This window comes from Haliotis cracherodii, unplaced genomic scaffold (assembly GCF_022045235.1).
Source record: "Haliotis cracherodii isolate W230 unplaced genomic scaffold, xgHalCrac1.p SCAF_5, whole genome shotgun sequence".
Taxonomy (NCBI): Eukaryota; Metazoa; Mollusca; class Gastropoda; order Lepetellida; family Haliotidae; genus Haliotis; species Haliotis cracherodii.
In genome coordinates, this window is record NW_027266308.1 from 24,472,615 (window position 1) to 24,500,575 (window position 27,961).

At 38.7% G+C, this 27,961-nt stretch overlaps 1 protein-coding gene across 1 annotated transcript in view; it reads left to right on the plus strand.

Annotated features, from left to right (window-relative positions):
* The first annotated feature begins 1,766 nt into the window (after positions 1-1,766).
* LOC139441966 (usherin-like) overlaps positions 1,767-27,961 on the plus strand; it is a 114,831-nt gene continuing 88,636 nt past the window's right edge. Inside the window, exons 1-6 of the mRNA XM_071222710.1 lie at positions 1,767-1,839; positions 5,344-6,277; positions 17,560-17,719; positions 23,998-24,127; positions 25,236-25,299; positions 26,959-27,229. Of these exons, the coding sequence (XP_071078811.1) occupies positions 5,718-6,277; positions 17,560-17,719; positions 23,998-24,127; positions 25,236-25,299; positions 26,959-27,229 (1,185 nt within the window). The 5' untranslated portion in view covers positions 1,767-1,839; positions 5,344-5,717. The remainder of the gene's footprint in view (positions 1,840-5,343; positions 6,278-17,559; positions 17,720-23,997; positions 24,128-25,235; positions 25,300-26,958; positions 27,230-27,961) is intronic.

A 27,961-nucleotide genomic window follows, 5' to 3' on the forward strand; every position in this document is an offset into this window, starting at 1 on the left:
GGCGGTCTGTAAATAATCGAGTCTGCACCAGACAATCCAGTGATTGACATCATGAGCATCGATCCACGCAATTGGGATACGTTGACAGCGGTTCCCGTTTAACATTAATATTACAATTGTTCATTCGCATTTAAGTGCGGCTTAAGCACATAACAGTGAAGAGAGACAGAGAGTTGGGTATATCACTTTTGTTTGTTGGTTTGTTTGTTGTTTAACGCCACACTCAGCAAATATTCCAGCTATATGATCGCGGTCTGTGTCAGCCCAATGTGGGAGTAAAGCCCAAAGAGATCCAGATCTTAGAAGTTTACCACGTTGGTAAAACTAACGAGTGGATATGGTGATGACAAACCTAGAAACATAACCGGGATTCAAACCCACGGTTTCTGATGCAATCTCCTCACAGCGATAGCCCGTTTCACGCGCTGGGAAGGAGCTTGTTTCTGATGAGCCCAAGGGACGCAACTCTGCACAGCGAATTGCGGCTCCTTCGACGACTGAGTAGGGGTCTTGACATAAGATATGGGGTAGTAAGGGTTGAGTAACAATGGAAAGTTAGACAAGGTAGCAAAGCCTTATAAAAGAAACAACGAAACCACATAACGATATTTCTAACAGTACAAATAAATCTAAGGCAACAAGATTCTCAACAAAAGCTTGTACGTGCCACACTGTGCTAATATGATATTCCGCCATATATCTGATGATCAGAAAGTATATTCATCAAAGTTGTGTACAACAACGACCAGGAAACATTACGTTCACCTCCTGCAGAGTGTCTCTTAATTTCCTTCTCACTCGGAAGGAGGCACAGATGTCCTGGCGATCGTTAATAAGATATTATTCACTTTCTATTTTTTACGAGGATCGACGAAGATTTTGAACCATTTAAGGGGTTGTTAGCTCACCCAATCGTTAATCCTTTCGTGGGCACAAAGTACACTCACTCACTCACCGGATCACTCACTCACCCATTCATTAAGTGTCTTTTCAGAGAGGGTCGTCACCTCTTTCAAAATGAATGCTGTGAGACAGTTTGTAGTTCTTCGCAAACTTTTATTACTTTAAGATTCTTCAATGATTGATCTGTTTTTTAACTTTCTGTCATCTGGTGGTACGGGGGTCCTGAACGTGAAGTTCCCCGCCATATTTCTCAATACGAATCAGAACGGACGTTGTTTGGCCCGTCGATATGAGGACCGCCTACAGAAAATATTTAGCAATAGTTCTTATAGATATAAAATTGAATCATTCTTCTATCTGACGCATGCTGGCATGGGTCGACTTATTTATGGTAATCTTTCACGCACCTTTATATCTGAGATAATGTACCTTGTCTGTTGTATTTGGGCTACGTCAGTGCATCGTTAAAGACAACAACAAGGGAGGTAACTCGTTTTGCGATCCTTTAGTCGCCAAACCTTTTCCTACTACTCCGCATATATTAACATAAGCTTTCATTCACACGCGTTCGAGTGTGAACAGTTACAAGTGTATATGATAGCATGCTGGGGGTTCATGTCCTACTTAATGTCATTCAAGTTTTCTCTTTATTGTGGCTATGTAATGCATACGTCTCTGACATAGACAGTGGGAATAAACATTCTGTAAGAGAGACGGTGGGAACATACTCTGCGAAGTTGGGGTAGGTGTTAAAAAATCATCAGGATGACATTCACCTGACTTTCTACATCCATCGCGACCGGTGTACATTCCTGCATCAGTACCCGCAGTGAGTGGAGCGAGAAGTGATCATCACGCGTGTCGCCTGCCGGTGAGGGAACGAGTGTATGGAGGTTGTAGACACCCGTGTCATGCACTGAGGAGAATGATAGTCAGGTATCGTCTTGTTCAGATATCACTCTGTGGTTACCTTTCATCCCCTGTTTATAATATGATTGATGTTTCCCGTTCAGTTTTCGTCCCCCACATATATGTTGTTGAAATCCGTGGGGAATCTGGGTGAGAAAATAGGTCCCCCGCAACCTATGCTTGTCGTAGGAGGACTAACTGGCTCGGATGGTCAAGCTCGGTGACCTGGCTGATTGAATGTCATCGTATCTCATTTGCGTCGTGTGATGATCATGATGTCAATCACTGGACTGTTTGGTCCAGTTACGATTACTTACAGCCAGCCGTCGTGTAGCTGGAATAGCGCTGAATGTGGCGTGAAACGACAAAAAATATCATATACCACTTATAAAGCGATAATGATGTCCATTTCGTCGGATGTCATACATGTCAATTATACCGTTTGTCACATAGCGCCATCCAATCTGGATATGTCACAATCTCGTATATCGTTATTGCCTTAGTCACGACATGTCACAAAACTATATATCATTCATTGCCTTATAGTAACGACATGTATCATATATATATCTATATATCATTTATTGCCTTGCAGTCACGACATGTCACAAAACTATATATCGTTCATTGCCTTACAGTCACGACATGTCACAAAACTATATATCATTCATTGCCTTGCAGTCATGACATGTCACAAAACTATATATCATTCATTGCCTTACAGTCACGACATGTCACAAAACTATATATCATTCATTGCCTTACTGTCACGACATGTTACAAAACTATATATCATTCATTGCTTGACAGTCACGACATGTTACAAAACTATATATCATTCATTGCCTTACAGTCACGACATGTTACAAAACTATAAATCATTCATTGCCTTACAGTCACGACATGTTACAAAACTATATATCGTTCATTGCCTTACAGTCACGACATGTCACAAAACTATATATCATTCATTGCCTTACAGTCACGACATGTCACAAAACTATATATCGTTCATTGCCTTACAGTCACGACATGTCACAAAACTATATATCATTCATGATCATTGCCTTACAGTCACGACATGTTACAAAACTATATATCATTCATTGCCATACAGTCATGACATGTCACAAAACTATATATCATTCATTGCCTTACAGTCACGACATGTTACAAAACTATATATCATTCATTGCAATACAGTAATGACATGTCACAAAACTATATATCATTCATTGCCTTACAGTCACGACATGTTACAAAACTATATATCATTCATTGCTTGACAGTCACGACATGTTACAAAACTATATATCGTTCATTGCCTTACAGTCACGACATGTTACAAAACTATAAATCATTCATTGCCTTACAGTCACGACATGTTTCAAAACTATATATCGTTCATTGCCTTACAGTCACGACATGTCACAAAACTATATATCATTCATTGCCTTACAGTCACGACATGTTACAAAACTATATATCATTCATTGCTTGACAGTCACGACATGTCACAAAACTATATATCATTCATTGCCTTACAGTCACGACATGTTACAAAACTATATATCATTCATTGCCATACAGTCATGACATGTCACAAAACTATATATCATTCATTGCCTTACAGTCACGACATGTTACAAAACTATATATCGTTCATTGCCTTAGTCACGACATGTTACAAAACTATATATCATTCATTGCCATACAGTCATGACATGTCACAAAACTATATATCATTCATTGCCTTACAGTCACGACATGTTACAAAACTATATATCATTCATTGCAATACAGTCATGACATGTCACAAAACTATATATCATCCATTGCCTTGCAGTCACAACATGTTACAAAACTATATATCGTTCATTGCCTTAGTCACGACATGTCACAAAACTATATATCATCCATTGCCTTGCAGTCACGACATGTTACAAAACTATATATCATTCATTGCCTTACAGTCACGACATGTCACAAAACTATATATCATTCATTGCCTTGCAGTCACGACATGTTACAAAACTATATATCGTTCATTGCCTTACAGTCACGACATGTCACATACCTGTATATCATCTTTAATGCCAGAAACATGTGTTCCCAGTTCGCCCCGATTATGTTGCTAGATTTGTCAGCAACACATCCGTGCTCGTTGGTTTCACCAAAACGGTGAACATTTCAGACCATTCGTCACCACTCGCATGTTTCTGTAACCTACTGTCCCGGGATGGGACATATTGGTCACGAATGGTCATAGACCTGCAACACTTCCTCTCACATAAGGCGCCATAATATAGCTAAAACACTATTAAAAGTGGCATCAACCCAACACACTCACTCACTCATACGTACTGTGTCGACATGTTACACACACTTATCTGTCTTTCAGTTTAATATAATCTCACATGTCACATTCCTATATGACATTCATTGCAATGTGATCTCGGCAAGTCATATACCTCTGTATCTTTCATTGTCCATCTTTCCAAAGGCAAGGGAGTTAACTGATCATAAAACACCATAGGAGTTAACTCCCTTGCCTCTGGAATATGTACCTTGTCATTCTGCCTCGACATCCAATTTCGAATGTCATATACCCGTATATCATACGTTGTCATTTAACCTCGACCTGCCACACGCCGCCTGTCGCCCTCTCACGTTGGGTGTCGATAGGCGCCATCTGTCCGTCACGGTTTGGCTCGGTGTGTCAAATGTACCATCTTTAAAAGACGCGCGCCCATAATCGTTTACCGGCTTTTGGAATGTTCCCAATATGTATGACGGATAGGCGGATCCATGGGGGCTCCAGGTACTTTATACTCTATACCCTCCATAGATTTCAACAAACTAAATAAACAACACATTCCATCACTTTTACGTTGTGGAGAGAGAACCACAAACATCATATACAATGTCAAGGCAGACATATTCGAGTAGCTACATAGGACTTACCCTTCTACGTTGATGTAGCAGTACAGCTAGTCTGTCATAAAAAACAAAAATCTTAACATTGTGCAGACATTCTGTGAAAATCTTCTACCCAAGCAACATAATGTTTATGACACGAAGATGTGTTTTCCCTTATTTGTTGTAATGCATCGCGAGAATACACCCTTCACACGAATTTCATTGCCATTTTTCTCATAATCATTTCAAAAATAAATTTTTGAGTTTAGAGACCAAACAATTCCCCATGTACCACCAAAGCATAATAATACCAATACATCTACATTGTATACAATAAAACCGTGAAAATTGTTAATACCCCGAAATCTTCAACAGAGATTACGCTAACTGGCAATACCTAGGGATATGTTTCAAAACACTTTAAAGAACGCCCGATTTTTAAATTTGAATATATTTAATCAGTCATGGCCATGACAATTTTAAGATAGTCACATAAAAAATCGGTGTTTTCTAAATTATTTTGAGTGGTATATTTGTCCCAAGTCTGAGGCTGCTACCATTCCAACTTACTGCTGCATACAAAGAACATTAAATTCCTTCTGTGTGTTTCAGAGACCAACAGGTGGTGAGAACTATATTCACAAATCAGCTACACGTTGTGATTCGTACACCTGGATAACTCTTCAGTCGAAATCATTCAATACACGATCATCATTGTGAACCACAATACCAAATAATGGATCGCGTTACAAAGTTCTGCAACTAGCGATGCTATGGAGCGTGGCCGGAAACTGGCTGGTACGCGTGGCTGCTGGCCATCCTGCACTGTCTCATCAATACGCCCGCAACACCTGGACTCCAACGTCCCGGGATCGATGCAACTCTGATCAAGTGAACATCAAACCAGTGCGCATTGCGTGACAGTCCGAAGGAGGAAAGGAAGGAAACGGGCACCGAAAGGGAAATGCCTTCAGATCTGTAGAACAATGACGGGGACAATTACAGACAATTGGTGGACTTTCACGAACACTGATCATAGGAGATCATACATTACGTGTTCTTTAAACAAGTTTGTGTCAATCAAAACTTTTATTTTGGTCAACTTTGTGTTGGCATGTGTTGGCCAGAACCCTCAACTAAGACAATTCCCGCCGCTTTTTAACGCCGCTAAAGACAAGCCCATTTCTACCAGTCCGTCTGACAGCACTTGTGGAGTACCGGTTAGAAATGCCTATTGCCGAAGTTCAACTATTGCGACATCTGTGGGTACTTGCTTACAGAACTTCTGTGTTCAAACGTGCCCAGGGAGATATTCATTACCCAACCCAGTGGATCTAGTTTCCGATGCTCTGAGTCCTGGATTCGGAGCCTGTGTTTCCCTGGATATGGTCAACAAACGACCCACGAGTGGTTCAGCTGATTTTTCCCGGTTCATCAGTCAGACTGGAGACAACTGTTACCTCTTCCCTTCGACAAGTCCCGATGTTGGGCTGAACGGTGCGTTCACCTTGACCGTGTGGTTCTGGATGGCCAATACAGTTGATGGGTAAGAAATGTTACTGTACATAGAACCTTAGAGGGCCATTAGTTTTGGATAAATGGGGTCGCTTCGTTAGTTTTTTAAAGAAGTACATTGCTCCTGGTCTGTTTTCCATTTGCAGTCTAAACTTTGCACTGCAGGTGTGTTAGGATCTGGTTCCTGTTGTACAATGGGTACTCTCTGTGAAGCACGATATTTGTGTCCCCTCACTCACTCATTTTATGGTGACACCATCCTCTAGCCAGTGACTAATACCTACAGTGTGTATGGATTTAATTGATTGTTTATGTTTGACAAACTGTGTACAGCTTTTGTTTACTATTTCAAAAGTCAGATCAATAATACTTGTTTATTCTTTTGTTTTTTTATGCCAATATTTATGTATAGGAAGGGAATATATAGGTACTGGCCACTAAAAAACATATACAACATTTGCATTGATAATACAGGGCTTGATTTAGCTACATAAAACATATACAAGAGCAACCTATCTTTGAAAAATGCAACCTAATATTTATGTCTACATGCACAAAGTGCATGTCAAAATATTACAAATTTGTGTCTGGTTAACCCTTACGTGTCTACACAAATTCTATCTTTAACTCTCACAGTACCTCTTAAAGTTAACTTTATACCATACTACATCACTAATCCATTTGTTACATGTAATTTGTCATACTGCCTTAGGCTTGACGTCATCAAACTGTGGGTACTTGTTTATATGATCATGTGCACATGTTCCTATTACGTTTTACAGCAATGCATCATTAACTTATGTGACACTGGCACCAGACAGGCCTATGTTTCAACCTGGGTGCAACCTGGATTTCTTTAGTGCAACTTGATTTTAATGTCAACATGCACCTGGTGCAAGTTAAATCAAGCTCCTTAAATCAAGCCCTGTAATATAAGCATTCAGGATAAATGATTAAATAACTGTTAGTTTTAAAGATTCTTGTTTGTTTTAACCTGACATAAGGGTTTCAGTGAAACTTAAGACAAAACCAAACTTCTTACACGAAGGGCTTAAAAAAAAGGATAGTTCCACTTCAACAATGTGGATTTCAGATAATTACTTAAAAAAGTGCAATTCATTTTACCTGTTAAAATAGAATTTAAAAAGCAGAAAAACATTTGTTTCTAGTATTCTCCAGTTGTGTTTATTATTTTAGGAAAAAGATTCAGAAATCTTTTTCTTTTGTGCTGGGAAAATGTGTATCATTTGCTTGAAAAAACAATCAATTTCCAAGTAATAATTAAATAGTGTTAAACATCTTAGGTTTAAAGTTTCCTTTGCAATATCTTCCCTCGCCATTAATGTTAATAACAACAAATACAACACCACAAAACTTTTTAAATATACCCTGGCCTGTATGCCAAGCAAAGCCGACACATCTGGGAGAAGGGAAATATGAATCCATTTAAATGAATTATGATTGGAAAATAGTTGATCTTAAATCTCATGGTCAAACCTGAAACCAAAACAGTCACTGACATAACTTCTTCCCAATTTTCACCCCCTCCTATTATCTTCCCTTGTGATAAAAATACTTACCTACCTGAGCAAGAATTCGAATTTATGTGATGTGTGGAATATACTGTGGAAATAAGAAAGGGAACGGGTATAAACGGAAGCATGTATTTGAGATGGAGTGCAGAGTGTATCCTGAATTTGACCTGGCATTATTTGATATTGTAGAGGCAGAAAAGATTAAAAGTCTAAACAATGTGTCTTATTGTATTCAATGTGTCTTATTGTATTTTTCTGGAAAAAAACGAAAGAATAATGAAGATAAGACATTATGTTTCTGCATTTACTGACCAAAGATTTTATAAACTATTCGCATAGAACTTACAGACTGAATAAAATTATTACTGACTAAGTGTCCTGCCTATTGACAAATGAGGGACGGCGACGATTCCTATACTATGGGTACTATGCGTGAAGCCCATTTCTGGTGCCCCATGTTGCTGGAATATTGCTAAAAGTGGTATAAAACCATACTCACTCACTCCTAACACATGCCCCCCCCCCCCCCCCCTACAGACTCTCCTTTATGTGAAGGCTCTTCTACGATATTGCTGTTTCCATTCCAGTTTAATATAATGATAATAGTAATAATGCATGTTTTGATAAAATACCGTTTGACAGGAAGTAATTTGAATCACAGATGTTGATTGCAGAAAACTGTCATGTCTGCACCCACTGTTTACCTTGCAGTGCTATGTACTGAAAACTACTCTGTCATCTGTTTTGCTGGACATCGATCTTGTGTCGGCTTAATATGCTGTTCAGAGAAGTAAGTAGGGAAACGTTTAAATGGCTTTCTGTTTTTTATGTGTTAAAAATTAAAACCATTCAACTTTAACATTTAGACAATAAATAACTGTCAATAACAATAAATAACTGACAATAAATAAATTGTTAAAATGATCGCAGGGCAGCTGAAAACACCTGCAGATGAGGTTAAATGGGGCTTAACTTCACATTCAAGATTATTGCACTTCTATAGCGACGTCCATGCACTGCCATAGCTAACTAGAGGTACTTGTAACAAGATGACATTTTCCCCACAGACCAACCTACACCAACAATTCTTCATTGATATGCAGAGATTCATTTATATATTTTACATCTTTCCAAACTAAATAATTTGCAACATATCAGTAAACAGTAAACTAGACATGGCCTAGTTTCCCACAATTGCAGTAAGTAAAACAACAATCAATAGAGAGAGACAGGAATTAGCGAAGCCTTAATACTAGAATTATTGATACCATTAAATTAATTCCTGATTTGAGATATACAGTATAACGACACCTCCCCCTTCACCAGATGAGCTGTTCAATGCTAGGCAGCAGATGGTCAGTGCAAGGGATAAAATATTAACGATTAATTACTCCGAACTGACTTCACCAATCAGTTATTAATGATCTGCACATCGTCTTAACCGTTATGGTTGCAATAGGTGTGGGCAATTCCAGTTTGTTAGGGCTTACATATTGTGAGTCAGATAACTATAGACCACTGGCAAACATGCCAACAGCACTGCGTAATGGTGTAGTATAGTGGTGCATTGTGTTATTATAGCACATGACTGGCAGTTATTGTGTTCCTACAATATATAAATGTCCTGCTTGACTGCCTTTAGATTTCACTTGGTTGATAAGAAAAGAAAGAAAAATATTCTATTTACGTGTCACATATTGCATGATAAAATAAATCTCATATATGTATAAAAAGCAAACAATGCAATATCCGGCTGTTTAAGTTTCTTTAAAATTGTAAAAAACATATTTGAGCTATGTAACCTGCTGAAAAAGGTGATATGGGCCTTACATTATACTATTACCGTTTTCGACGTACTAAGCGCCCAGGGTGCTCTCAAAATTAGAAATAGGGGGCTCTTATTAGAATATTATTTGGGTGAAAAAAAGTTGAAAGATAAATTTTGTGGTTTATGCTGACAGCCTGAAATGTTTATGTACGACAGATTTATTTTTCCAGAATTAAATGCCCATAATTAAGGGTGCATATATAACGCACAAGTGCGTATTATATGCGAATAAATAAGTCTTGTGTACATTGATCAATCGGAAGGAGTGCTAATTGGGATTGTTCACTAGCCAATATCTTAGCAAATGTCGCCGTGGGCGCTTATTAGAGGGGGCACTTATTACGTTGAATACGGTAAGTTATACACACACAGCGCTAGATTACATATCTATCCCTCTATTAAAATTTAGAACGTGTAATCATAGATTCCCAGTAGATGGAAAAAAACTCATGAGAGAAGAACCAACTATGTACCTCCCTTGTAGTAGCTGATGAATATCATTATCTATTTAAATGTGAATCTTTGCTGTCTATAGATCTCTACACATCCCCCAATATTATCATAAGCTCCCCAATACCCATAAATTGGCTGTTTTCCAACAACAGCACTAAACACTAAGAAATATATGTAAATTTACCACTGTACTTATCAATGAGTCCTAAAACCCTTCACCCTGATGTTAATTTAAACATGCAATGTATACAATGTCTTAAATTGTTCTGTGTATATTTATCCAATGTTAATTATATATTGTTCTCTTGTTCTACCATGGGTGGTTTTGAGTAAATAAATGAATTAATCTGAATCTAAAAATAAAACTAGTTCTGTAATGTAGGATCCTGGTACAAAATAAGTTGTGGACATGTGGAGTTTTATTCATGGTGTCTATCGAGTTCACATGAAGCATGTATGTTTGGTACAGCATGTTTCTGGTGTATTTTATCAAGTGGAATAAAAAAACGACCACATGTGGCAATTTGGTTTTCCTCTGTGGGCAGTTTGTAGATACTTGTGACCATAAATGATGTGAGGTGGGGTGTTTACTGGGGAGGCAGGTACAAAAATCTAATCATTATCAAATGTATGTCAGTAGCTAGAAAATGAATACATGTTGTTTGTTTTAATGAGTTTTCTTGACAACACATTATCAACTATTCAGAGTCACAAGTGAAATGATTTGTCACGCAGGTTGCCAGAAACACAACTAGATATTTGAGATGTGGTGTAGGAGGCTGACAGTGCTACACACACAGATGGATCAATGCATTTGTTCTTACCACTGATTTGCCTGATTATGTTAAACTGTTGTGATATGGCTATTAAGTTGTTGACAGTGGCATAAAACCACACTAACTCATGCTTGACTGAGCAAGGTGTAAAGAATAACAACTTCACGCTTGATTAAGCAGGGCATTCCAGCTTGTGCTGATGGCTGAACGAACAAAGAGAAGTTTACTTTCCATATTTATGAAAGGGCAGAGTTTTATTCAAGATTTATGTGAAAAGACATTTTTTCACAGCATACTGAATAAACAGTGATGTAATGTATAAGTGATTTCATGAACTTGAGATGAGATTTTCTTCAGACAAAAACTGACATTTTTCTCCTTTGAATGAGTTTTCCTTTATCATAGGGGGCGGGTGGATCAGAAAGAATAAGAGCAATAAACAGTTATTTTATAGTTGAAATATTCTTATATTTTTATGATTTTCTATTTAGTAGTTCCTTTGCAGAAAGAAATGGGCATATACTTTGTAACAAGGGGAATAACACTTAAAACTGGTTTTAAAAGAATTTGTTATAGAAATCAGAAATTATTTCAGACTGGTTTTAAAATTATCAATTTGTAGGTGTGTTTAGATCCATTTAACAGTAACTTTGAAGCAAAAAGACTCCCAAAAAGCAACTCCATACAATCCGATACTATAAGGTCCCAAGCGAAGGAGCTTCAATATTCACTTAAGATTGATAATCCGTATTTGAAAGTTGTGGGTTTTCAATATTAATCAGGATAAAATTTATTCTAGTTTGTAAATACAACCGATACCTCATTAAATACTACTTCTTGTTCAAACCCACCACAAACTGCATGATAGTTCAGTTTGTTGTTTGTTTGTTGTTTAATGCCGCACTCAGCAATATTCCAGCTATATGACGGCAGTCTGTAAATAATCCAGTGATTGACAACATGAGCATCGATCCACACAATTGGGATCGATGACATACATCAACCAAGTCAGCGAGTCTGACCACCCGATCCCGTTAGTCGCCTCTTACGACAAGCATAGTCGCCTTTTACGGCAAGCATGGGTTGCTGAAGATCTTCACGGGCCGAGAGTTCAGTAAACACCAATCAAATGCATACTAAAATGGCAATACCTCTTAAACATTTATGTGTAAGAGATACCCCCATCTCCATTCCATAGGGAGTAAAAATCTTACATCTCAGATGACAGGAATCCATACATCCAATACTAGATTTAATTTGGAATTTTGTCTTTTTGCATCTGTTACAGATTATGCTCAATGCATTATTAATACCATAAGAAAATGGTTGTATGTTATTCTTTTGAGGTAAGCGTTATTTAAATTCTGATCCGTTAGCTAGCCTATTCCACAGGGGGCACGGGTGGACCACTCAGTTTAAGGTACATCAGTTGCTGTGCCGAGTTGCGCCCTTGTTCACGCCTGAAACTGATTGTGGCTTCGAGTCCCGATACGCCGCGATTATGTTTCTAAGTCAGCACCATACTCGTGCTTATGGGTGTTACCAAAGTAGTATACGTCCTAGACCTGCATCACTTCCGACTTTTATTATAATCATCCATCATTAAGCTGACATTTATTCGTGATATAACTGGAATACTTTTGGAGTGGATTTAAAACCCAACTCGCTTCCTCACTACTGATTCCACACAAATATCTGGCTGTGATTCTGGTGACTGGCGACTGTGGTGGAGTTTCATAAACCTGTTGCGTCGTCTCCTGGGTGGGTCAATACGGCAGAGAGCCTCCCACACTGGTTATACACAGGGTATTGATTGGCCTCTAGGTACATGCAGTCTGTATTGATCAACACATAAGTGCATCAGTTAATATGTATGTCTCTGACAGGAGCTGTGTTTATTCTGTGATTCATATAAGATTTGCAGAAACACGGAAAAACTCCAGCCAAAATACTGGGATAAATGTATTGCACTTTACAGTCAGCTCCAGATGGTGTATTAACATGCTGCCTATTGTGAAACTCATGATCCTCCCTTGGTACTTGTTATCACTTAATACACCATGTATCAGTCTTCATATGTACTTTTTTGACCACCCTGAAAAGAGCGAAAACATAACTGTCCACATCAGGCCTGGGGCTTAAAAATCAATATTGGAGTTTTGTACACAATGTCATGGAACGATGTCATTTTTTCGATGATGTCATAAATATGACATTGTTTTCGGCATTTCGGCATCTATCATGTCAGGTGAACGCACACTTGCTTCCCTATCCTCACGAGTAATGGAACTCGACTTTTTAATAGAAATTGAAAAATAAAATAAAATATGTGGGCAGTAGAAAAAATGCAAACATAAAAAGACTGATTCAGATGTGAAAATGTTGACTGATGATGGAAGGCGAGGAGTGGGGTAGTTTGGAAATAGACGGGAAAACTCTAGATCTGCATACTGCAAGATTTTTATGCTTATTGTTCATGTGCATAGTGGTCAAGTTGTGGTTTTATGCTGTGTTAAACAATATGTCAGGTGTATGATTGTGTGTCAGGAAATCACACAGTGTCACACATTGTTGGTGAAACAGATGCAGTGCTGCTGCACTAGGATGACAAGTGGACCAACTTTGCATAGTCATATTAGTATCATCATATGATAGTGCTACATGTTCATATAGGCCTACTGGTATCATCATATGATAGTACTACATGTTCATATAGGCCTACTGGTATCATCATATGATAGTACTACATGTTCATATCGGCCTACTGGTATCAACATATGATAGTACTACATGTTCATATCGGCCTACTGGTATCATCATATGATAGTGCTACCTGTTCATTTCGGCCTACTGGTATCATCATACGATAGTACTACATGTTCATATCAGCCTACTGGTATCATCATACGATAGTACTACATGTTCATATCGGCCTACTGGTATCATCATAAGATAGTACTACATGTTCATATCGGCCTACTGGTATCAACATATGATAGTACTACATGTTCATATCGGCCTACTGGTATCATCATATGATAGTGCTACATGTTCATATCGGCCTACTGGTATCATCATAGGATAGTACTACATGTTCATATCAGCCTACTGGTATCATCATACGATAGTACTACATGTTCATATCGGCCTACTGGTATCATCATAGGATAGTACTACATGTTCATATCGGCCTACTGGTATCATCATATGATAGTGCTACATGTTCATATCGGCCTACTGGTATCATCATAGGATAGTACTCCATGTTCATATTGGCCTACTGGTATCATCATGCGATAGTACTACATGTTCATATCGGCCTACTGGTATCATCATATGATAGTACTACATTTTCATATCGGCCTACGGGTATCATCATAGGATAGTACCCCATGTTCATATCGGCCTAATGGTATCATCATAGGATAGTACTCCATGTTCATATCGGCCTAATGGTATCATTATGTGATAGTACTACATGATCATATCAACCTACTGGTATCATATGATAGTAGTACATGTTTATATCGGCCTACTGGTATCATCATATGATGGTACTCTATGTTCATATTGGCCTACTGGTATCATCACATGATGGTACTCTATGTTCATATTGGCCTACTGACATCATCAGAAGAAAGTAGTCTATGTTCATGTCAGATATGCATGCCCATTTGATAATTCTACTTTGATCATGCTACTGGCACACATTTGTGATGAGTGAGTGAGGGAGTTTGGTTTTACGCCACTTGTAGCAGTATCACAGAGGACTTCAGAGATGATCTTCACATTTGGGGAATTTGGGGAATTGAACCCCGTCAATCAGCATGACAAGCAAACTCTTCAACCACAAGGCTGCCCAGTGTGATGATGCTGTATTTTTCATTTGGACTCTCAGTCTTTTTTATGTCATGAGCAAAAAAACATGGATAAGATTCTGTTGACACCTTATATGATTAATGTAATTCAGAACCCTGACCTACATGAAGTAAGAAGCAACCAATGGTATGGTGTGGTCAGGCTCGCTGACTTGGTTAATGTATGTCAATCTAATTGCATAGGTCAATGCTCATGATGTTGCTCACTGGATTGTCTGGTCCAGACTTGATTATTTACAGCAGTCATATGGATGGTATCTTTGCTGAGTGAAGCATTAAACAACAAACTTAATGAACAAACAAACACCTAAATTTCCTTCATTTTCCAATGCAGACCAACTGGCACACCCATGTGTTAAAATTCTATAGTTAATACCGGGCTACTGACACACCCTGTGTTGAAATTCTATAGTTAATACCAGGCTACTAACACACTCTGGTGTTAATATTCTATAGTTAATACCAGGCTAATGTCACACCCATGTATTAAAAGTGTATAGTTAATACAAGGCTACTGACACACCCATTTGCTAATTATGTATAGTTAACACCAGGCTACTGACACACCCATGTGCTAAATATGTATAGTTAATACCAGGCTACTGACACACCCTTGGGTTAAAAATATATAGTTAATACAAGGCTACAGGCTACAATGTGTTAGAGATAGGATAAAACAGGATAAAACACGACTCCAAGGTTTTGGTTGAAAATGTTAAACCATGAGAGAGGGAAAAGCCAGAGGGTCAAAGGAGGGGTGTTTTATCCAACTTATGAACAAGAAATACCAGAAAAAATAAGAAAACATTGACATACCTTATAGTGAAAACATACAGTGTATGTAAATTTTAAAGGAGTTTGCTCAAGGTGTCCGCGAGAAAAAAACATGCAGCAGGGACTGGCTGGAGTCATGACATGATAAATTGAACAACTTCTCATCACCTGCCTCTGTAGCTCAGTGGGAAAACAATGGGTTACGAAACTGAACTTAATATGTGAGTTTGCAGGTTCAATTTATGTCATGGAATTTTCGTGTAAAAAATTGTCACTTTTAATCAATCATCAAACACAACTGTGTTAACATCAAGAGACAAGGTTATAAAACATCAATTGTAAAACTAAGGTATTACAGTTTAAATGTAAAACCTCAAAGCAGGTTTAGCAGTGACCCATTTCAATACCTAGATTTCAATACTCTATTACAAAACCTGGGTTTGGAAGATGAGCTGGTTACTAGGTTTACCAGAGGTTGTCAGTAACGGTTGGTCAGGCTCGCTGACTTGATTCATGCATGTCATCTATCCCATTTGTGTGGATCGATGCTCATGATGTCAATCACTGGATTGTCTGGTCCAGACTCAATTATTTACAGACTGACATTTCCCACCGACAGTACCCCTTAAATATCAAAATGTGTTCCCTTACTCAAAAACACTCATGTGATAAAACCCAGATGCTTGCTTCATACTACTGGTGGTATGCCAACACACACAGGAGAAAACAACATGAATGATGTTCCATGATGTAATATATATATATGTATACTACTCATCTCAATGATAGTGATGAAGACAGCATGCATGTTCAAAGAAGATGAAGTACAAACATACAGTCCTGTAGTATGTAGTTAGTGATTGTATTTATCTGAAACTATTAAATCAGCATTTGACTTGAGTGAAAGAACACTGTATGATGGAGCTACTTTCCTTGATATCACTGGGTATGTGGTTTTCAGAGTAAGATTAGTACATAAAAACTCAGCAGATAAGTAGATACATATTAAATAGAATCAAGGATTTTGTTTTTAAACATCATAAAATCTTGAGGGGAAGTGTTTTATCCAACTTATAAACTGAAAAAAGAAACTTACAACATTTATCAATATTTTTATGTTTCAAACACCCTAATGAAAACAGGTGTAAAATATCTGTTGCTGGCGTACCGTACTGGAAAAAGACATTCTTAAAAGCATTGTGATTTATCAGCACCTCTGAAGCCTACATGTACACTCACTGGGCTACAGATAAGAAGATAGCGTGTTTGATCCACGGGAATATAAAGAAAACATTTGTCATTCGCTTAAAATTACGTTTCATTATGTGTTATAAAGCATAATTAATTTCTTGTGAGAAACATTTACATGTTACAATCTAAACAGAAGTTGTATGGATAAGATCCTAAATCCCGAAAATAACAAGTCTGTTATGTCATTCAATGAAATTTATCTTGTTATTGGACATTAAGTGGCAGGATATGGTGGGGTTGCGATACGAAGTGTATCCCAATACTATTGGTGTGATACGATTTGTATCCCAGTACGTTACATTTATTTCATAAGTTGATACTCTTCCTTTTTGTGGGTGAATCACAACCCTGAATAATTTGTTTTTGAATTTTAGAGATCAAAGATGGGATATTATTGGGCAGAAACATATACGCTAGAGGGCACTGTGAATGTTATGTTATTTTTAGCCACACGGGAAATGCTAAAGAATCTGTAAGCTGGTTGTCGAACAGTTTCTGTTATATCCATATGTGTTTACAAAAAAATAACTTTCATGGAACGTATCATGTATCGCAATACAGGGGCTGTAAATCTATGAATTATATCGTCGGCCACTTATCGCAGTACAACTCTATATTGCCATATCATTACATCACTAGTGTAAAAGATAGGTCAAGTCTGTTAGGTCATTCATTGAGATTTAACATGTTGTTGGACAAGATTAGCCAAACATCCCCTATTCCTCCTGTACAGGATGACAAGAATAGATGTATTTTATAATGTGAATTGTTATCTTGTACACAGCAATGTTACTATTGTTCTTTCTATTTTTTTCAAGCCCAATTTTACAGAAGGTTCGAGGTGACACAGGCGCTGTGATATTTGAAGTGGGTGTCAATCCGAGTGGTGTGAGATTCCATTACAAAGGAACGTCTCCAGCCACAATCACCCTGGATGAAACAATCCCCCAGCAGGAGTGGGTCTTCCTTGCTATACAGGTGAGTCAGAGTGGGTCTTCCTTGCTATACAGGTGAGTCAGAGTGGGTCTTCCTTGCTATACAGGTGAGTCAGAGTGGGTCTTCCTTGCTATACAGGTGAGTCAGAGTGGGTCTTCCTTGCTATACAGGTGAGTCAGAGTGGGTCTTCCTTGCTATACAGGTGAGTCAGAGTGGGTCTTCCTTGTTTACAGGTAAGTCAATTTTGTCAGTATGCTATACGCAATGTTAGGCCAGGTTTTTTCTTTTTTGTTTTACCAACTTTTGGCCTAAAAATTCAGTTCAGGATTGGCTTTTTTATGTAATAATAGAATTCTTTTTAACATTTTATTTATTTCTGGTTAACTGAATAAAGAAACACTGCTTTTCATTAGTTGTTTAGGAGTCGGTGGATTTTTAAAACAAGTTTTAACAAATCTGACCTTACCATAAGTATACCTCTGACAGGCCAAATCATGTCAGTTTAACAACATGGTGCTTTTTCAAGGACATCCATCAAACAGTTATAATTATGGGTAAAACCTTAGGCAAAATTAATTTTTACATTTTCTTTTGAAGCACATTTTTTTTTCTATTTTTTTTTCTATTTTGAAACCCCAGCCGTCCCTCTCCGCAAAGAATACCAAATAATCTGTCCCTCAATTACAAATGCAACCTGTTATTGCTAATTGTTAACAGTCTAGTCCATTCAGAAGGTATATGTCTTAGAGCAGCAGACCTACTATCTAGGTCCAATTACCTGCAGGCTACTGTGTAACATTTGTGCTTTAGAAGTCACCAGAATCTGACCTGAGGAGATAGCAGGGGTTTTAATTAAGCAACAATGAATTATTCAGGTGGAGATGGATTGGTCTGATTATCAGACTGACAATATCTAGGCTGAACCATGGATACACAACAAGCACAGCGTAGCTTGCACACTTGGCAATGAAGATGAGCAGGATCTGTTTGTTGTGATTCAGGTGGAAGAGAATGTTGAACAGTATACTTTGTAGTTCAACAGTGCTTTGAAATAGGATATTTCCTCATTACTTTGATAGATCCACTACATTTCACCAATGTGTTTCATTGAGTCAAGTTGCCATAGCTTATTGAGTTATTATAGTATCATTCAGTCAGCCTTATCCAGTTAATAATTTAGGTTCATCAATAATATGCCTCATCAGTAACCTTGACCAACATCAGTCAACAAGCCACCCTCATCCTATATCTATAACCTTGACCAACATCAGTCAACAAGCCACCCTCATCCTATATCCATAACCTTGACCAACATCAGTCAACAAGCCACCCTCATCCTATATCCATAACCTTGACCTCCATCAGTCAACAAGCCACCCTCATCCTATATCCATAACCTTGACCTCCATCAGTCAACAAGCCACCCTCATCCTATATCCATAACCTTGACCTCCATCAGTCAACAAGCCACCCTCATCCTATATCCATAACCTTGACCAACATCAGTCAACAAGCCACCCTCATCCTATATCCATAACCTTGACCAACATCAGTCAACAAGCCACCCTCATCCTATATCCATAACCTTGACCAACATCAGTCAACAAGCCACCCTTATCCTATATCCATAACCTTGACCAACATCAGTCAACAAGCCACCCTTATCCTATATCCATAACCTTGACCAACATCAGTCAACAAGCCACCCTTATCCTATCCATAACCTTGACCTCCATCAGTCAACAAGCCACCCTCATCCTATATCCATAACCTTGACCAACATCAGTCAACAAGCCACCCTTATCCTATATCCATAACCTTGACCAACATCAGTCAACAAGCCACCCTTATCCTATATCCATAACCTTGACATCCATCAGTCAACAAGCCACCCTCATCCTATATCCATAACCTTGACCTCCATCAGTCAACAAGCCACCCTTATCCTACATCCATAACCTTGACCAACATCAGTCAACAAGCCACCCTCATCCTATATCCATAACCTTGACCAACATCAGTCAAAAAGCCACCCTCATCCTATATCCTTAACCTTGACCATCATCAGTCAACAAGCCACCCTCATCCTATATCCATAACCTTGACCTCCATCAGTCAACAAGCCACCCTCATCCTATATCCATAACCTTGACCTCCATCAGTCAACAAGCCACCCTTATCCTATCCATAACCTTGACCAACATCAGTCAACAAGCCACCCTCATCCTATATCCATAACCTTGACCTCCATCAGTCAACAAGCCACCCTCATCCTATATCCATAACCTTGACCTCCATCAGTCAACAAGCCACCCTCATCCTATATCCATAACCTTGACCTACATCAGTCAACAAGCCACCCTTATCCCAACCGTAACCTTGACCTACATCAGTCAACAAGCCACCCTTATCACACCCATAACCTTGACCTACATCAGTAAACAAACCACCCTTATCCTATCCATGACCTTGACCTCCATCAGTCAACAAGCTACCCTTATCCCACCCATAATCTTGACCTAAATGGTCAATAAGTCCCCCTTACCTCAACATAAACCCCTCTACCCAGCCAGCAATATTAAATCCCTGGCCAGGAACTCCACCAGTCTGTTAGCCAAGTCACCAGGTGAAGACCCTACCTCACTGAACCTACCTATCCAACTTGAAAAGTAAGTTATAGTCACGTTCCTGTTATTGATGTAAACTGTCAGCAAAGGGGCGTGTCCACACAGATGTGCCAGCTTGTTCCATACAGTAAGTATTTTCATATTCACTTAAATCAATTCTGTCTATTTGCACATGCTTCATTTCCGTAATGACGTTGATTCTCAGGTAAGCAGACAGAGATTGATTTACAATATGTAGGTGTCTGAGGTGTGGTCTGAAGCCATGCATGAGTCGACGGCCACCAGCTGTCTCCAGTCCTGGCCTCTGCTATTGTCCTGCATCTTTGTCATATCACCACACTGATATATAGGCTTTTGATTACTTCATAGAAAAAACAAACTGCAAGAATTCAATGATATCAGCAATTCATTCTATTGATTTAGGGACACATTTCAATGATTTTGTTTCAAAAATATCTCCAGTATGTTCAATACACTGTTTAGATACAGATTATTGTGATCTCCCGCCACGAAGTGGAAGGGGGATATAGGAATGGGTGCTGTCTGTCCATCCTTCTGTGCGTCCGTCACATTTCGTTTCCGGAGCAGATCTTGAAAACCGTACAATATTTCTTCACCAAACTTGGCACATAGATAGGTCTAGTTGTGAACTGGTGCCTTTTGATAGTTTGGGATTTTTAAAAAAATCATTTTTTGAGTTTCCATGGCAACGACTTTGACTTGGACTGAAAATGGCGGTAGTCCTCGTTTCCGGAGCAGATCTTGAAAACTGTATCATATTTCTTCACCATACTTGGCACATAGATAGGTCTAGTGGTGAACTTGTGCCTTTTGATTGTTTGGGATTTAAAAAAATTAATTCTTTCGAGTTTCAATGTCAACCAAACTTGGCACATAATATCATCTCACAGTAGTGAATACATTTCCTTTTTTTTGTTGGTAAGTTTTGGATTGCTTGAGTGTATGTTCCTCCAAAAGTGTCATGGACACAGTTGTTGCATTCACTGACTAACTTCATGCAGAAACACAACTCATTACAAATACAACAGTGTAACTGATCTTAAACCTTCTCAACTGTATAAACACTATATATTCTTGTCAACCATACTCTGTACTGCACTTGCTTGATAACGGTGTTAGAACCTACACTGAAACCATCGCTCCTAATTGTAATAAAGAAGTTCTTTGTCCATATGTCTCATCCTTACTCATTACAAATACAGTTACATATTCTATCATAATCTGCAGAAGACCAGTAATAACTTTTTTAGTGCTGCAATTAGGCCATTACTAAAAGGTCCAGTGAACATAGTTCACAGGAGTTAATGCATTGCACACAACTGGACATGTCATACTGGCGGGGGATGCGAGTATTTCATGCTTGTTTAGCTTATCATATTAACAGATGATCAGTTATATATATGCTTACCTGTTATTCCCAGCAATGTGACCCTTCTATTAGTAAGATGACCTTTTTTCAGTCAACTGACCTTTATGTTAGTTTATGACCTTCTTTAAGATGACCTTACATCAGTTATGTAACCTTTATGTTTGTAAGATGACCTTTTATCAGTTATGTGTCCGAGCTGTAAGATGACCTTTTATCAGGTATGTAACCCTTCTGTAAGATGACCTTTTATCAGGTATATGTTCCTTCTGTAAGATGACCTTTTATCAGTTATGTGTCCCATCTGTAAGATGACCTTTTATCAGGTATGTGTCCCTACAGTAAGATGACGTTTTATGAGCTATGTGTCCCTACTGTAAAATGACCTTTTATCAGGTATGTGTTCCTTCTGTAAGATGACCTTTTATGAGTTATGTGAACCTACTGTATGATGAAGATGACCTGACTGTCACATGGCCCTGTATTTGCTGGGCCAACACAGTCTGGTTAACCATAATCACAAGCAAAGCCTGTAATAAATTTACAAATATAATAAACATTAACACAAGTGTTTGGAAGGCCTAATTCGATATACTTGTAAATTCAATATAAACATATGCAACCAACCATGTTGGATTAACTGGGCTTGACTGGACTAGGGTAGGTATTTATCATATACAAGCTTGTGTTATCTATGCGATAAACCTATCCAATAAATCATGCCCAATAGATATGCAAATGAGGTTGCATAGCAGGAACTGCTTTTTATCTTCAGATATCAATCTGATGCCTTCTTTCTCAATAAACTGTTGAGGGGCGGCCGGGTAGCCTAGTGGTTAAAGCATTGGCTCGTCACGCCAAAGACCCGGGTTCGATTCCCGACATGGGTACAATGTGTGAAGCCCATTTCTGGTGTCCCCCACCATGATATTGCTGGAATATTGCTAAAAGCGGCGTAAAACCATACTCACTCACTCACTCAATAAACTGTTGACTAACATTCCCAATATGCCTAGATAGGCGTTGCCCAGTGAGTTGCTAAAACATGGCGACAACCATGGCTGCTTGTCATTTGTCACTATATGATAAGTTAGGTGGTTCACTCAGAACTTGTGTTCATACGCGAGTCTCAAAAGCTACTAACTGATTGAAATTATATCTTAAACGTCCATTATTCTAGGACTTACAAATCATGATAAAGAGATTATATCCTTTGTGTGTTTCCATATCATAAATATCATATACTAGTGGAGAAAAGTAATTGTGCTTCATATAAAGTTGTGTAAATGTTTTATTGTTGAAAATAACATTATATTTGGTCATTGGTCTGATCAATGTTTTATCATGACAAAATCATTGACAAAACCCACACCTGGTGACAGCAGCTAGGGAGACATGCCCTAAAAGGGAGGTGGTATAACATTCCAATAAACAATGTCAATATAAGGTGTATATCACTGGATTTGGGACAGATATTGTGCTCTCTCATACGGTTCTGCCACTAACTGGTTTCAACCCAGTAATTGTCCAAGCTGTTAATGTGGCAGTTTGGTGTCGATTCCATAGATGAACCAACCGAAGATGGTTGTCTTGTTGATGCGATGTCACACATGGATGACCGGCCTGTGGCAAGTCATGGGTTTGGTTTGGTGTCGATTCCATAGATGAACCAACCGAATATGGTTGTCTTGTTGATGTGATGTCACACATGGATGACCGGCCCTTGGCAAGTCGTGAGTGTTTCCCTGCTGCAGATAACATCTCCAAAGTGATGATATTGTGTTTAGATGAACATTAAAATGTCTGGCAACTTTGTTTTGCACCATTACTGTTCGTAGCATACCCCCGGCGCATAGAGGTTGATATTAAGGAGGCCGTTGGCATTGTTTACAGTTAAACAAAAATGTTTTTATCAAGGAGCTGATAGCTAAACATTCATTGTGTGCTGTTCACATGAAAAACACTTGTATGAGTATGATGCACCAAACAAAAGATTCAAATTGTACGCCATGTAAATTTTGAATCACGACCTTAAAGTCAAGGAGATGTCTTTTCTGAGTATGTATTGAAAGAAGCATTATTTATTTTCAAAATTAATCAATTTTTATTGAACTTTTTATGAAGCTAAGTTATTTTTTTCTATTAGTATATTAGGAATGAAATATATGTATTATCACCAAGGACCATACAATTTTTGTTCCTAATTTGTTATATCTAAGATGTGGAAACACATACCCCTAATGGTCCATCACTACCATCACTACCCAGTCGCTGTACATATTTATCCACCCTCTCCTCTGTTTCAGGTGTACAACACTGCAGTCAGTTTCTTCCTAAATGGCCTTGGTCCAGGATTCTCAGCTGTTCGAACTTTCACCCTCATCAGTCAAATTGAAGATGTATCTGGACAGTACAGAATGGGCAAGAGGTCTAATGGTGAGTGACCTTCAATGACCTCTCATGACCTCTTTGACCAGTTACCCTCAGTGACCTCTGTAAAAACAAATCTGCATTGAAAGATATAGGAACAGGTCCATATGGAACTGTCTTGTTCAGATCAATGAATGGAATTATAAATCATGAACCATTTGTATATCCTTACTTATTGGTCATATGGTCAACTAATGACTTGTCCATTTTTTTATTATTTTGTCTCTTATATTCTTTTTCTAATTTCATCGAAACAAAAGGATAACCCCATAAGATCTCATAATGACTGATTACCCCTGCTCAAAGTGATTGCTCATAGTAACATCTTCCTGCTGAGATGACTAAAGGTACCAGTCAGCTAGCAGTGTATTATCGTATTCGACGTAATAAGCGCCCCGCTCTAATAAGCGCCACGGCGATATTTGCTAATATATTGGCAAGTGAACAATCCCAATTAGCACTCTTTCCGATTGATCAATGTACACAAGACTTATTAATTTGTGTGTAATACGCACTCGTGTGCTATAAGTACCCTTAATCATGGGCAATTAAATTCTGGAAAAATATATCTGTCGTATATAAACAGTTCAGGCCATCAGCATAAACCATGAAATGTATCTTTCAACTCTGTTTTTTTCCACCAAAATAATATTCCTATAAGTGCCCCCTATTTCTAATTTTGAGAGCGGCACTTATTACGTCGAATATGGTAATCACTTTTTGAGTCCGTGTCATCGAGTGTCTAGAACAAATTCCAGGTGGCTTTTGTGTTCAGGGACTGGAGACTTCCACTCACCAGCACCCTGTGGGGATTCCAGGTTAGAAGAGGCCCAATGGTGATTGTAAGAGGCTAAGGCTGAGTCTTAGTGACTTTGTTGATTGTATGTCATTGTACCCCTTTGGCCAGGACTGTTGTTCACAAGACATGTTCACTATCACATGATTTTCTGGTTCAGACTCTTTTTTTACAGACCGCTATCATGTAGCAGGAATATTGCTGCGTTAAAACAACAAACAAACAAACACTCACTTGAGCATATTGGCAGGGATATGGGTGTTCCATGAGTGTTCTGCAAGATATTGACCACTGATATCTTTTTTTTTATGTTTTCAGGCACGGGGCAATTTCTTGGAAGACTACAGAATTTCCATTTCTACTCCACTACACTGACAAACAGGTAAGACTTCAAATGTCCATAACTCATACTCTATATCACCATGGCTCACATTTTGGTAGTCCAACACAAATCCCTGGATCCATTCCTATGATCCTCCCGATCTCAAATTACCCGCCCTTGATTTGCATTAGTCAGTGGATTTGCTATGCTACTCAGTGTAACAGACCAATCATAATGTGAGCTACAAACCAGCCTCAATGTTGGCTTGGCGATATCAACAACATGGCGGCCAGTCCCATTGATTACGATAGAGTTTTTCAAGAAATACAACTTTGAAAAACTCACTGACAACTCACTTTCCTAAACTCGACTTTTGATTGGTTGGTAACATGTTAATGAAAATCAAGGGCAGGTAATTTAAGATCGTAAGAACCATGGGAGTGGATCCCGGGGATGGCTTAGATTGACCGAAATGCAAGCCCTAGAACTATATAGAGGAAACAACTCACAACTCGGACATGATGAGAAACTGCTTGAGGGGTGAGGGATGGCCACTGCTCCACAGCCTGCTGCCTGAGTCACACCTTCATCTGCAGATGTAGATGGGGTGCAGGGTGCACCAGCCCAGTTGCAGTAAACATACATTTGGAAGTTTTGTAGGGGATGCGGTGTACCAAGTTTAATTCATTTCCCCCCAAAATATGATGACTACCAAATATGCAAATTGTCCCACATTTTAGTTGCGTACATATGGAATGTGTATGTTGAGGTAAATAAACACCCCTCCTTTTCTAAAGAGCTGTAAAATTCAACTCTTGAACATTGTAATAAATACCATGTGTGAAGCCCCATGGGTATTCTGCGTTAGAATAGGTCCCCAGCAAACTGTGTTGGTTGTGAAAGGTGACCACATTGATCTGGTTGTCAGACTTGGGGACTTGGTTGATTGCGTGTCATCATTCCCCAGCCGCATGTATCATTGCTCACAACACCAATCACTGGATTGTTCTGTCCACACTCAAATAATTGCAGGTTTGTGTCACAATGCCCTAATATTGCGGAGAGCGATGTTTAGCAATGGACAAACTAACAAATCATGTGCAAAATTCATACATTGTTTCTGTGTGTTTAGGGTATCATTAATCTCTAGACATAAATTTTGTATAACATTATTATGTTTTATTGAGGCTAAATCAGGCACTGCTCGCATCATCATAAAGTTCACCGCACGTTTCATTTTTATTTCATTTTAAATATTAAAAAATCCTTTAGTCAAATACTGTATTCCATTATTTCACTCATCAAGGAATACATTTACGCAGGGAGGCCCTTTCCCTGATTGATAGTACACAACTGTTTATCTGGTTACACAACTGTTTATCTGGTTACATACTAGTTTAAACAACAACCAAAAAAAAAGACACCGCCCACACTATATTTTCAAAAAACATTGGGTGAGAACCAATTCTTATATTTTTTAAGCCTAAGCATGCAGACAAAGTGGTGACTGAACAACTAGAATCCAAATTGTTGGGCCTGCCAAGTCTCCCTTTAAGATTACATAGTAAATGGCTCAAGATATACAGAAATGTACACACATGCACTTTAAGATAGAGAGTATTCATAATATCTGAGTCAGCCAATCAGTTACACTTGAACTGTCTATATTTCTATATCAGATACATATTCAGTATATAAAATGAGCCCTATCCTTTACAGAGAAATACAGGAAGTCTACACAGGCACTCTACCGCCAGTGCGGATCCAGTCCCAGTGCCGATGTCCGGGATCACATCCTCGAGTCAAACCGCAGCAGACCCATTACTGTATTCCCAACGGGCTCCCCGACAACGCCGGTCAAGACAGACTTCGCATCAACGAGGAGTCCCACCCGCTGGAGTACGCTAATGACGGGGACAGTAACAGCATCTGGATCTCTAAGTTCTTCAGCCAAGTGAACATCACAGTTGATCTTGGGGATGAGTTTCAGGTCAGTGGCATAGTGAAGCACGAGGGGTCATCTTTGGGGCAATTTAACTTTAGAAAAAGTGATGCAAAACATATTTAAAACATGACTATGCGACACTTTTTCATGCCTATTATCCATAAAAATTTATCATGCATTCATGTTGTATGTTAATGTTCAGTACTATGCGATAAATTGCAAAGAATGAAAAACAACGCTAGTTTTAAAGGTGAGGTGGTGAGGTGAAATGGGGTTTAACGTCGCGTCCAAGATTATTGCACTTATATAACGACGTGCATGTACATGTGTGTGTTTGTGTGGCTGCTTGTACTAGTCCGGACTGAAGCCGATTTATAGTGCTAGCTCACTGAGATACCATGCCGCAGTTTAACATGAATACCCCACTCACCCCACAGAATACTGACTCCGAGCCGACCAGTCCTTGTTTTAGCCCCTTAATGCCGAGCGCCAGACAGGGTAACAACAAGTACCATCTTTTAACGTCTTTTGGTATGACGCGGCCGGGGATTGAACCCCAGACCTTCCGCTTTCCGGGCGGACGCTCTACCATTAGACCACGGAGGCGGTCCTATTTTTAAAAGGGTAGTGAGTTGTTCCCCTTATATGTTGCTGGGCAACACAAATAAATGCAATGGCCAAACAATCGCACCAAAAACTGGGCAAGATATAACAATCTGTAATGGGAGAGCAGGTACAGGTAATGGCTGTCAATTGTTCGTGCTTGTGAGAATATTA